Source organism: Venturia canescens, chromosome 9 (assembly GCF_019457755.1).
Source record: "Venturia canescens isolate UGA chromosome 9, ASM1945775v1, whole genome shotgun sequence".
NCBI classification, from domain to species: Eukaryota; Metazoa; Arthropoda; class Insecta; order Hymenoptera; family Ichneumonidae; genus Venturia; species Venturia canescens.
In genome coordinates, this window is record NC_057429.1 from 10353308 (window position 1) to 10366145 (window position 12838).

The 12838-nt window shown below is 37.6% G+C and overlaps 3 protein-coding genes across 9 annotated transcripts; all 3 read right to left on the bottom strand.

Annotated features, from left to right (window-relative positions):
• Positions 1-60: 60 nt before the first annotated feature.
• LOC122416171 (uncharacterized) lies at positions 61-3917 on the bottom strand. 3 transcript variants are annotated; one of them, XM_043428894.1, is made up of 3 exons: positions 3766-3916; positions 3016-3375; positions 61-2508 (listed from the first exon to the last, which is right to left on the bottom strand). In XM_043428894.1, exons 2-3 carry the CDS (start codon positions 3309-3311, stop codon positions 684-686), a joined length of 2121 nt encoding a protein of 706 aa, XP_043284829.1. In that variant the 5' UTR covers positions 3312-3375; positions 3766-3916; the 3' UTR covers positions 61-683. The 3 variants fall into 3 exon arrangements, with proteins under 3 accessions (XP_043284829.1, XP_043284828.1, XP_043284827.1); XM_043428893.1 differs by having other exon boundaries at positions 61-3371; positions 3766-3917; XM_043428892.1 differs by having other exon boundaries at positions 61-3375; positions 3766-3917.
• Positions 3918-4304: 387 nt separating this feature from the next.
• LOC122415770 (uncharacterized) lies at positions 4305-7212 on the bottom strand. 2 transcript variants are annotated; one of them, XM_043428209.1, is made up of 2 exons: positions 7164-7212; positions 4305-6645 (listed from the first exon to the last, which is right to left on the bottom strand). In XM_043428209.1, the coding sequence occupies exon 2, from the start codon at positions 6533-6535 to the stop codon at positions 4793-4795; it is 1743 nt and encodes a 580-aa protein (XP_043284144.1). In that variant the 5' UTR covers positions 6536-6645; positions 7164-7212; the 3' UTR covers positions 4305-4792. The 2 variants fall into 2 exon arrangements, with proteins under 2 accessions (XP_043284144.1, XP_043284145.1); XM_043428210.1 differs by having other exon boundaries at positions 7192-7210.
• A 193-nt stretch (positions 7213-7405) lies between these two features.
• Positions 7406-12368, bottom strand: LOC122415722 (uncharacterized). Of its 4 annotated transcripts, none has more exons than XM_043428114.1 (4): positions 12242-12368; positions 8823-11789; positions 8437-8639; positions 7406-8211 (listed from the first exon to the last, which is right to left on the bottom strand). In XM_043428114.1, exons 2-4 carry the CDS (start codon positions 11702-11704, stop codon positions 7844-7846), a joined length of 3453 nt encoding a protein of 1150 aa, XP_043284049.1. In that variant the 5' UTR covers positions 11705-11789; positions 12242-12368; the 3' UTR covers positions 7406-7843. The 4 variants fall into 4 exon arrangements, with proteins under 4 accessions (XP_043284049.1, XP_043284051.1, XP_043284050.1 ...); XM_043428116.1 differs by lacking the exon at positions 12242-12368 and adding an exon at positions 12045-12101; XM_043428115.1 differs by lacking the exon at positions 12242-12368 and adding an exon at positions 11967-12095.
• Positions 12369-12838: the final 470 nt, after the last annotated feature.

The following is a 12838-nucleotide window of genomic DNA, read 5'->3' on the forward strand; positions in this document are numbered from 1 at the left end:
TGAAGGTTGAAATACGAGAGCGGCACTGCATGAGATTGGAAGAATAAGAACGCAGTAATATAACAAATGGAAAATTTTTATTCTTTCGAGTCTCATCGCACGAATCGAACATTAAAAAAATACTTATTATTAAAACCTAAAGAATTTGAAGAATATATCGATCCTTCTGTGTTTGGTCCATTTTTCCGTTGTGTGACCCTCGATGCGAATCGAAAATGTTCGAAAATGATGGAAAAACAATTCGAATATTTTAATACCAGTAACAAGAGTATTATTTTTGAAAAAAACAACGTCCCCCATTTAAAAATCGAAATAAAATTTAAGTATTTCAACAACGAGAAATTGATAAGATTATTCCTTTATGAAGAACGTTTTCTTTCATATTCGCTCCCGAAACGGTTAACGGAAAACAAAAAAAAAATTTTAAAGACCGTGATTAATAAAAATAAAAAATAAACGTGTTGTAAAGTTCACTGCACCGCGAAACAAATTAGTTACATGTACTTTTGCTCGCGACAAGAATATCATACATTTTTTAAATTAAATCCGTAAATTTACCGCTTTCGAACAATCGTCGTTTGTCCATGTTTTTCGTCGATCGAATCGTTTTCAACTGACCTCGGCTACGAGACACTGGGCACATTTTTTTAGACTAGCCTCTCAATAGAGCTCTTTTCGTGAGACTACTTTTTCTGATGCTTCTTCCCTGCGATGTGTTTACGAATATTGAATATACCGGATACGTTGCAGTAGCAGCGGTTGCAGAAATAATTGTGGCCTCCACCATGAATAATATCGTTTGCGAGAAGAGCAATCGAATCATTTTCCTCAATACTGTCCCCGCAATTGCCATTGGCCTGATCAGCCAGCTTGGTCATTCGTTGAGCAATGGCAGCCACCGAAATTGAGTTTCCATTATGTTGGACATTCTGCTTCTTCACATCCAGCTTCGGAGATTCATTTTTCATTTTTCTCCCGGTATTAACGAGGTGCAAATGCAACGGACTGTTTACGTGTTGATAAATCTCATCGAGATGAAGGATCGTGGAGTTGCAGTGCTTGCAAAAATAAGTTGAATTCTGCATTTTTTCGATGTCGTTGCATCCGTAGGCGCGCATGGAAACGTTGTGCTGTTTTCCTATTACGTGAGCGCTAATATTTCGCGGAGAGCGACTCACGCTGCAATGACAAATTTCGCAAAAAACTGCTGCCTCGTTGAGAACGGTGATGAAGTCGAGGGACTTTTGAAATGTATCGGCGGGATCTTCCACGATCGTATTATTGTTTACGGAATTGTTTACAGAGAGAAGGCTAGCCGTGTACGTTTCGGCCAGTTCCGAATGGTGCTCCGGGCACTCTGCTGTTTCTTTTTTTAAATCAACAGTTTCCGATTCACTATCGTAGAAAATCTGTTTTCCAACGACTTTGGCTTTCAAGTCAGGAAGATTCGGTTTACGTAGAGAGCTGCTGCTATATGCCTTTTCATTTTCTACGATCGCTTCGTGCGAATGAATCGTATTTGGTTTGCGCGTAGGTATTGAAAGCTTCTTTGCTGGAGTTGATTCGCTCGGTTTAACAAAGCTGAGCTCGCACAAAGGTCTCTGGAGTTTTTCTACTGACGATGTTACTTCTCGGGGTTTTATAGAATTTGGTCTGCGCAAAGGGCTTGAGACATTTGATGAGGTTTCCGGCTTCAAACAGACTAAATTTGGTCTGCTCAAATAGCTCTGCTCTTCCAATTTTGGATCCATTTCTGGCGAGAACCTCTCCTTCGGGGCAACCGGGAATGCGCTCCGATGTATCTCTCCTTTAATGTGCAGATGCATATTTTTACGCCCGGAAAGGGTGCAAAAGCACGACCGGCAATAAAAAATATCGTCATCGCTTCGTGATATATTTTCACATCCATATTTTTTCAACGAACGAGAATGCATTTTTCCTTGGTTATGTTCGCGCACGTTCAACGATGTGGACGGAAGAAAGACGTCGCAAACGACGCAGAGCACTTTCGTCTCGTCGATTTCAGTGATATAATCATTCTCGGAATCATTCGAATCGGCGTTCAACGTTTGATCCTCTTGCTTCACTGTCACTGGTTTCTTCGAGTTGGTCAACGAATTTAAATGACTTTGCGTTCTCAAGTGAAGATCCACATCCTCGAGCTTCGTCATTTCGAGACAGCAAAGTTCGCAGTAATAGCTATTCTTTCCTAGTATCACGATGTTTTCGCAGTAGCGTATATTCCGGGGAACCTCGGGATTTTTTTGTACCTTGACCGGAGCACAATCTGAACTTTGCGATACAAATTGCTCGTTTTTTAAGCAATCATTATTAAAATCCACCGAACTCTCACGAATCTCCTTATTTTTTCGCTGGGACGAATTGAAGCTGTCACTGGCTCGGTTATGATGTTCGTTGCCATTTTCATACATCGACTGGTTACTCTGAGAGCGATCCTCTATTTTACTATCTTCTACGTTGCCCTCACAAGATCGTTGGGGAATATTCCTAGAATATTGATCAACGCAATTTATGGGACACACATTGTGAACAATATCAGTATTATTGACTCGGTGAAGATTATTCGAAGCTGCAATTTGAATTTGATCTTTTTCTTCTCGAATTGGTACATAGAGACGTGTAATATCTTGACCGGTATCGTTATCAGGCTCTTTCAAAACAAATTTTGATTTTTTGCAAACATGAATGAGGCCCTTGACGTGTCGAAGAGTACCGAGAAAAGAAATGCTTTGGGATTTACAGATTTCGCATCCGAATCTTGATTCATCACAAGCAAATATTCCTTCTTTTACCAACATTTCAAAACTGGGGCCATTTCCTGATCTAATAAGTGTGTGATCAAAATTTGTTGCACTCTTTTGCATCAGACTCTGGTGTTTTGCATCAGTAATGTGTACTAATGCCAAAGCCCATTCCGTGAAAGTTGATTGACACAAGCAGCAGCTGAATAGATTGTTACACTGTAATATTTTGTTTTCAAAAAATATTTCGTACTTGTTATAATTTCCTTCTTCTTTGTCCCACGGTACCAAATAATGCATTTTCTCATGTTGCTTCAAATCATCCCAGGACACTTTGCATCTACACAGCTTACAGTGCCATTCTTCTTCCCTTATATCAAACAGAAAATCAAATCTTTTTAGCGCTTCTTGATGAAAATGGCTAGTCACATGGCTTTCCCATGTTCCTTCCACCTGCACCGTTGCACAAACGACGCAATACAGATTTTGGTTTTTCTTCAATAATGTATGTTCACGATTCATGTAATCAATTGCTTTGAGCATAGACATCTTTTGATAATTCTTCAAAATTCATTCGAGGAACAATGAAACTGCTCGATGATAATTATTCTGCCTGAAACAAATTCAAAATACCAGTAGTACATTGAATTCACATATTTATTGAAATCACAAAAAAATTATTGTTATGAAAGAGGTTGAGAATATTCTGAAAGGGGAACGATAATAAAGGACATTTTTTTGATGATTTTCAACTTAATTGAAAATTTTGAAAATTATATTATTCTAGCATCTCCTCAACCCTTCGGTCATAGAACTGTGATTGAAAATTTCAATCGCTACGTGTAGCGAGCAAAATTTCGTCCATCGTGATAAGTGCTACCGAAATAATTTGATATCTCCGTTACCGTTCCATCGAAGTTATCGGCAAACGAAATTATCAATAGTACTCTCGATACCACGATATAGTTTCGAAAGAGAATAAATACGATCGAAAAATACCAACCAAAAATATGTGTTCAAGTCCAACGCCGCAGTAACAGAACAATCTTGAAACGTATGTACAGTTTTCCACCGGTAAAAAAAATTGTGTAATCTATTCCGGCCACATTCCGGCGGCCAATCAACGCTTGAAGGTTAAAGGACCTATTTGGTGGCGCATATGTACGTTAAAAAAAAAATACTCATGGCGACGGCAAACCAACCAATAGTCGGCCTTGCATGGGTGCGAAGACTTTCAAACATTCTTCTCTTCTCACTCTTTTCACTCCTACAAAGAATAATATAGAATGGTACATCCAAAACTGGACATAAATAGTAAAAAATGAATCGTATTCAGTTATCAAATTTATGAAACCTAGTCATTCCCGAAGCTTGTTTTTTCGAAGTTCTCATTTCTAGCCAATGGGATGGAACTATAAGCCAAGACCCGAGATTCGTCAGTAGCACAAAGGATTGGGGGATTGGCGTCGTTCAGTTCAATTGCAAAACAGGTTGATTTGGAGAAAATCAGCTGCTCCTCCGTCGAATAAAAAAAAAAATTAATCGAGTAAAAATTTAATTTATTCCTCACATTCTTATTTTTTGCATGCTCAGTGAAACGATGACTTATTTTCTACTCGCGTACTTTAATTTCTTATCGTTAATTCTTTTTGTTAAACTTACAAAAATAACATGGCACAACAAACTAATACCGCACATCGATCAACAAGTACGAAACAAATAAACATAATAAAAAATCGACGTACATTCACATACTTTGAAAAGGTCTTTTCGAGGAATCTCTTGTAACGAAGTAAAAATTGTTCATTTCAAATCAGTTTCTTTTTTCTTTTGGTTCATTATATGTAAAACTATCATCAATATATATTATCAATTGATTGGCTCAGTCCAATTGGTCGATCGGACTGCAGATTCATTAATCATTTAAATATAGGAATTTCATGATCCATTTTTTGATTAAACCAATAGAGGCCGAATTGACAGATTCATACCTCTTAAAATAAGTAGTGGCTGAAAATATAACGGTTACGTCAAAACGTACAAATACTTCGAGAATAATTCGATATCTTTTCATTTTCTTTTTGATTACTTGAGCTGTTAACTATCAATTGAGAGGTTGATAACTCTTTTGGCTTAATCTGATTGCCTGACATTATGCCTTGTTTTTCAAGGCCGAAATTGGAGGGATCATTAGCATTTTCATCCATCAAATTAGCAAATTCGAACTCGAGACTAATGTGACTGGCCAAATGGCTATGGAAATCAGTGCCTTTGACGATGTGTAACTGACAATAATCACATTTGAAATCTTCCAACGGCGCCGATCGTTTTTGCGCGCGTAGGCGTCGCATTATCATTTTCTTAATGCTCAATCCCTGAAAATGTTGTACGTATATGACAAGCTCTGATTTTTTGTCGTTCGTAACCCCCGATTGGTCCGTCGTGGATGAGCCTTTTTCGTTTTCTGATTTTTGGTCTCGCAACATTGCTGCCAAACATGTCGAATGTCTTCTTCCTTTTAAATGGGCAAAAACGTTTTTCATTCCGGGAATAGTGCAGCTGCAACACGTACAATTATACACGGAAGCTTCAATCATTGTGATTTTTTCACAACCATATTTTTTAAATAATTCCAGGTGCTTGATCTCTGCTGCATGTTCTGTAATTTCGTGACTTCCTGTCACAGTTTTATTGCAAATTTTGCACAACCACGCGTCCAAATCTTGTTTCCAGAATAAATAATCTCGACTCAACTCTTCCGGTGATTTTGCATTCAAAAAATTGGATGAAGTTTTTGATTTCGACCTTGGATATCGCGCTCTTTGTAACTTCGTTGGTGGCGCTATAACCTCACTCGAGGAATTCCATATTTTTGTCTGGACGATCGGGGAAGGAGGTCTCGGCGCGGTGTTCGCCATCGTTTTAGAGATTTCTGGACTCGTCACCTTTTTTTCATTTATCACAGTGAAACCCAAATGCTGCGTTTCTTGCAGCTGAAGATTCGGAACTTCCGGAATGGTGTTACAATTATTAGGAGCTTCATTTTCAGGTGGAATAATACTTTGACGAGCGTATCGCTCTGTCCCTCTTTCATCTCCTCTCTCTTCTAGGTTAATGCACGCTCGAACAGTTGAAAACTTATTGGTACAAATGATACATTCAGGACAACGATTTTTTTCATACTTTATGAGATCACAGCCTTGTTCCAAGTCACTAAAAATAGATGTAGTTCTGTCTCGTTTCTCAATCAATTTCTGATTAAAATTCAGAGACTGGTAAATGTGCCAAAAATTTTGGAGGTGTTCGGCGAGCTTTGAAATGGCAAACATTTCGTCGTTGCAGATTCTACACTTGAAGTTGTTAGCGTCAAAACTGGTGATTGCCTGGGAGACTAATAATCTGAAATCTGTGCTTTCGTTTAGTAAGATCCATGATGTTTTCATTGCCGTAATGCGTTCTACAAGATCACAATGATTGGCTTCACTTGTGTGTTCAAATGCTGCGCAGTGCCCAATCAAAAATTTTTTGCAACAGCAACAATAGAATTTCTTTTCACAAACAATAATATGATTTTCAAAAAACTGTTTAAACATTTGCTTCATAATACGCTGTGGTGGGTTCGTACTATCTTTACTGTGACATTTGGGACTTTCCGAGTCCGATCTGACCTCCCGTTTCATTTCTTCAATGTTTTGACGACTTGTATTTTGAGTACCATTCGTGCTGATTAAAATATTCAAAAATTCTTGGAATTGATCCTTGCTTTTGAACATTTCCTTGCAACAAAAACAGAGTGTCAAAACTAGGAGTGATTAGAGGCTTCTTTTCTTCATCAAGCATGCAGTGAAAACAATTCTTCTGAAAGAAGATTCACGTGGATTATCTGAAATAAAAAGAAATTAGAAAAAAGATGTTTCAATCAAAGGTGTATAAAAATGGATGTTCAAATTAAAACAGTAAAGATATCGATAAACTTATCGTGGAGAATGTAAAAAAATATTTTTTTAAATGAACAAAAGATTTGACATAAACAAAAGAAAATTTTAGCTGACAAAAATAAAATATGGAATCTCAAAATTTAGATAGAATGAAAATGATAGTTTAACTTGCCAGTATATGCTAGGAATTAAGACTCGATTAAAAGTAAAAAAAAACGAATGAAATTGTAGATTAAATAGTGAGTAAAATAGTTTAGAAAAAACGTTGAAACTAGGTCGAAAGTGTCTCTGAAATACACTCGTTTTAAGGTTATTGTTAAGAGATTGCTCGTTCATGAACGATTTCAAACAAAAAAAAAGGAAAAATACCAATTTAAGACTGAGTTGATAATAAATATTATTTCACACTCTTCTCGATAATTGTGAACTTAGTAAAAATCAATTAATATTTATATTCACGTACGATAAATAAAAATTTAATCAACACGTACTCGGCCTTACAACCGTTTGGGTTTTTTTTTTTTTTTTTAAATTGTGATTGATTCAATTGGACCTCGCCAGAGCAGCACTTGCTACGAGGCGGCAAATTTAATATTCTGCTATTTTACATTACGATCAGATTGCACTTAGAATTCTTGCGGAACATTATAATTTTTTTCGGAAGAAAAATAAACATTAAAGAACGCGTTCGCGACATGAAGAAAACATTTTTTTATTCAGATAATGACAACAAAAAACATTAATTCCTCATAACAGAACTTCAAAAATATTCAAGCGTGTACACTCACTGACGATTCTATCGATAATTGATAGATCTTTGTTCCACACTGATATGACAGAAAATGACACGTAACAAAAAAGTATAGAAGAATATAGTTCAGTGATTATAATTTTTTTTACCACTAAACGCGTAAGGAACCCAAATATTATCGTGATTGATTGGGTTGATACACTTTGATCCATGATTCGAAAATAAAATAGAAAATTGATTGTTGAATAATTGATCTCATCCAGTGAGGATCTATGGCTTGATTTATCTGTCGAGGCTCTACTTTTGCACGATTTAACAATGGAGCTGTCAATTGTATACATTAAATAAAAAATTAAGTCAAATTGTAGTAATATGATTAAAAAAAAATGCGCTTAGGTTTCAGCGCACAAAAAACTCAAACTTTTTGAGCAAAAAATTCGGAACCTGCTCAAATCAAATTTGGACACTGACTTGGTCAGGTTGTGCTGCAAATCGAACGGGTCTTGGAGACACATTACCGAATCGATTCTAAACGGTTCCGCAAATTCTCTGTTTCGCATGTAAGATACGTAGGACTTCATATCTTCCGGTAAATAATTAACATTGTCAGCGAAAGCTCGTTTCTCGATGACCTTGCCAAGCAACGGACACGCGACGTCATACCGATAGTCAAAATTCGTATAAAGTGAAAAAAAGCCAATGAGATGGTCCTTCAGAACGAATCCTTCGTGTTTCTTCATCTCTGAATTTTTTTCCCAATCTATGAATGGAAATAAAAAACGAGCGTGATTCTTTCATCACGTGTATTAAAAACAAGACATTTTATAATCAGGATTCACCGAATCAGATTTTACCGAATTTTGACAATTACAAAACACATGAAAAATAAAAAAATCACCAATGAAAATGCTTCAAAAATACTGTTGTCCTTTTTCATCAACAAAATGTTCTACAGTTCTATGAGGTTTGTGTAATAGTTACTCGCCTACGAGTTCACGACAGAACAGTTTCATCGAGTTCAATGTAGCGATGCTCGGCAGTATCGATATCGTTTCAAGGTACAGGATCACGTACCAATAGAGAGCAACGATTGAGATTTGTCGAGTCCCGAATAAATCACACTCCACTAACCACTGCTTGAGAAATGATATCATGTTGACGCTCGCTGGACATATTTTCTTGAAGAACCTGTAAAATATTATCTTTCAATCAATTATTCGAGACTAAAATTTGAATAAAAAATCGGAGGTGTCCGAGACTCTTGATTATTTTGAAACAGCACAAATCAAACTTAGCGCACATCCCGAACTTGGGAGAAAAAAGTAAAGATTTTTTTCGTCGCTTTTTGAACAGAGAGCCAACTCAACGTACTTGAGAAACTGTAGATCTTGGAGCGGTGGTTCAGTCCCAAAAGTCGAATTGTAGTCGTGACCCGTTCCTTTGCCATAAGCTTTGACGATGGAACCTTTGCAGCCTTCCTCGATCTCATGCGAGATGTCGATCGTCCGAAAAGTTTCGTTGGCGTTGAGAGAGATTAATAATTTCGTCGTAGATCGAGGCAGTTCGTCGACCACGAAAGGCCCGTTTCGGACGAACCATCTGTGCGACGAGCAGTCGATGTGGTTCGTCGGTACGTTGGAACACGCGCAATAAATGAGCGCGCAAATCGAGCAGAATTCGTAGATCATCTTAGCTCCGTCGTTGACAGCGGTTTTCGTATGATTCGCGTGTTTCTCGTCGTCGAGCAGGTGTTCGATGAAGTCAATCTCGAGGTCGAATTTTCTTGAGCACGCGATACACTCGTATTTTTGTACTTTGTACCAGTCGCAATGAATTTGGGACATGATTACGGCGTTCTCTTTACTAGCTTCGATGCGCATTTGCTCCTTAGCTTTCCGGTGCTTTTCATCATCGATATGTTTCAATACGAAACAATCATTGTTAGGAATGTCGATCTGGCAGACAAGACATCTGGCGAGCTTGTTCGATAACATTTCTACAAACTCAAGAGCCATCGAAAGCTCGCTCAAACACCGAGGATACCTCGAAGTTTTTCCAGCGCTTTTCACCATTTTGTTGAGCTGTTGCGTGTGCTCCAAAGTGCACAGATGCACGAAATAGTTGTCCGAATCGCGATTGCGTGTAACGATTTCACGACAAACGAGACAATAATTACGGCTCTCGTCAATTACGAAACGCAATTCAAGCCCCAATTCCACACTCTTCGTATGCTCGCTCGTATCGTAGATGTTTTCTTCGAAATCCAACAAACTCGCGACTCGTTCCAGATAACTTTTTTTTGCTACGCTTCTTACGGGTAGTTCCGACGAATATTTCTTCTTTGCCGTCTTTTCGAGGTCCACGGAACTCGAGTTTTTTTCATTGGACTCCTTTTCAATGACTATTTCCTTGTTTTCTGAACTCTTGCCACCGTTCGAATCGACTTTCGGTGACGCTCTCATCTGCGACAAAATTCGAGTCAAATCCATCAGACTTTCTACCCACTGTGGAACCGAATCATCCGAAGGACGTGTATGCTGTTGTGGCTGAGTTTCTACGACTTTAGAACTGCATTCGAATCCCGACATCTCCTTCAACTCTGATCGTTCGAACGATTCGAAGAACTTTCTGAAGCAATCGTTCGGATCGGATTTCATTTCCGGCTGGATTTCAAGCTTTGATTTTATTGCACAATCGGCCGAATATTCAGGTTTTTTCTGAAAATTGAGCAAACTCTCGTCAAAATCTTTCAAGCTCTTTGGAAAACCAGCTTTGGTTGGAGCTGATACGCCAGAACTGGCTTTCGATTTGATATCCGTATGGTTAAGAGAATCAACCACGACTCCGTTTCTTTTTTCAGCTTTTCTCTCGTTCTCATCTTTTCCTTTTCCTTCATGGTCTTTGTTTTCCTGTTCAGCGACTGTGGGCCACAAAGAAGAGTGTTTCGGTTCTCTGATGTGAGAATTAACTCTGCGGAAATCCAGAATATAATTGCCACAGAGAGCACAATAGAACGAGCCATTATCCAGTGGGTGAAGAAAGGAACTCTGTTGAATAAGAGAAGTTTTGTGAACAGCTTTCAAAATATGAGACTCGAGCGCTTTTATTCCAACAAGGATGGAACCGCAGAGAACGCAGTAAAAGTTATCATTGTTTTCGCTTAGCAAGAAGGGTTCGATGCAATTTTTGATTGACCCCCAACTCACAATCTTCAGTCTTTTTCTGCGACTAACTGTAATTACTCCTGACTTTTTAATGTGTTGAATTCCTGTGAGATGTAGACCGACTTTATGTTGATTCGGAATGACGCATTGACATAAGCTGCAAGTGAAGCATCCGTTTTTCGAAGGCAGAATATTTTTGATCTCGCACTCCAGTACCTCATTGTGAACATCCCCTTGTTTGTGAGATTCCAGAGCTAGGTAGCTCTTCATTGGTAAATCGCATATTATGCAGTAAAAGTCATTCTCACCTGCTTGATAAATAAACGGTGTTATGAAATCCTTTCTAATGGACCAGTCTGTGCTGGTACTATTCTTGTAGTTATTCAGGTGACAATGTTTCTTCAGGTGAGTTTGCATGTTGGCATCGAATGGAAATACAACATTGCATAGTTGGCAACAGAAAAAATTGTTCTCAAGAGGAATCAGATGTGGCTTGTAACACTGAACTGTCCTTGTATGAATGCTGCTCTCAACGTGGACCCTCAAAGAATGTTTGTTGGAACTTGACGAATCACAGACCATGCAATAAAACTCTTGATCGTTTTTCTCTATGATGAAAGGGTAAACAAAGGATTCCCATGTTGTACGCTTGAACAGTCTATAATCCATATTTATGGTACGTGAAGTCATGTGACTTCTGGTGTTAATGTGAAATTTCACACCCTTATAATTTGTGATGACAAAGTCGCAATCGGCGCAATAAAACTGGTTATCTTGAACTGGCAAAATATTCAAACATTTCTCCATATTGTTTAAGTGGTTTTTACCACTTGTGTGTGACTCAAAATACTTTGGATTACACGGCATCGTACAGCGACAAGCTAAACACAAATAGTATTCTTTTCTTGAATCACGGGTCTTAACAACAAAGGGCTCAATGAATTCCTTGAGAAGTCTCCAGTCCATCAGTCTCAGATTGTTTTTGTGATTTTCTGTATTCACATGGGATCCTAATGTACCTTGAAAATATGATTGACACTGTGCACAGTATCGTACAGTCTTTACCATAGAAGAGGTGTTCTGTGACATTTTTGCATAGTTCTTCTTGTACACTGAATTTTCAATTTTTCTTCCTTATTCCAACAAGATTTCAAAGTTAGCGAATATCGAGTTTCTGCAGAGAAGAAAAAAGAAAGCATCAAATCATATCATTGACAGGTTAATTTGTATTTTTACTAATTACGTATTTCTCAGATCAGACACGAAAGTGTATGGTCTTTTTTAAAAAAAAAAAATTGCATGAACAAAATAATGAAATTATCTTTCGCGAATATCATTTGTGAACGCATACTGTTTACTCCAAATACCGTACTGATTCATTGAAACTATGTTAAAAATTATTCTAGGTTTCATTACAGAAGAAACGAACAATCTTTACTGAGATTCGATTCGGCAATTGTTGTCTTTGTTGGTTCTTGCTTGTCTTCTTCCAGGTTAGGTTAGAATAAACGCATTTATAAATTGCTATATAGTCAAAGTGGTTCGACAAAAGAGCGCTTGGTATTACACTGACAAAAAAAATGAGCAAATTGCAGATTCCGTAGGCTAAATTTTTTAAATAAATACCTGTTACATAGCTTTGATCATTTTCAAGTAAAACGGTACTTCGGAAAGACCGAAGGAAAAATCAATTTCTTGAATCGCGTCTTTGTTTTTTGTCATTTACACCGGATGACTGATTATTCGCTTCTCGTTTAACGAGACTAACTTCCGGGTACACCGAAGTCTGTAAACAAAGCTTACGCGAATGCGAAGTGTAATTATTTTAGCACGCAATCGATACGCTAAAATATTTATTAACATGTTACCGTTGAACTATTAAACAAAAATTCATGCCATTTTTCGATTCAAGTAGCTTCATGGGTCAACGGGATTTCGCGACGATCGATGACCGTATACTTTGCTTGTTTGAAAAAAATGACTACAAATCGCTTAAGATCCGCAAATCTTAAATTTTTTCGATACAACGAATTCACTGATTTTGGCCAGTCAGAATAAATCTGGTTGCAGATAAAAATATAATAAAACAAATTAAAATATCTAATGGAGCATCCGTTCGAAAATGATGGATGCAACAATTCCTTTGGATTCATAAGAATAAATATGAAAGGAATTCGACTTACCTTTTTTCATTATGTGGCCTAGAAAATATATAAAGGCAAA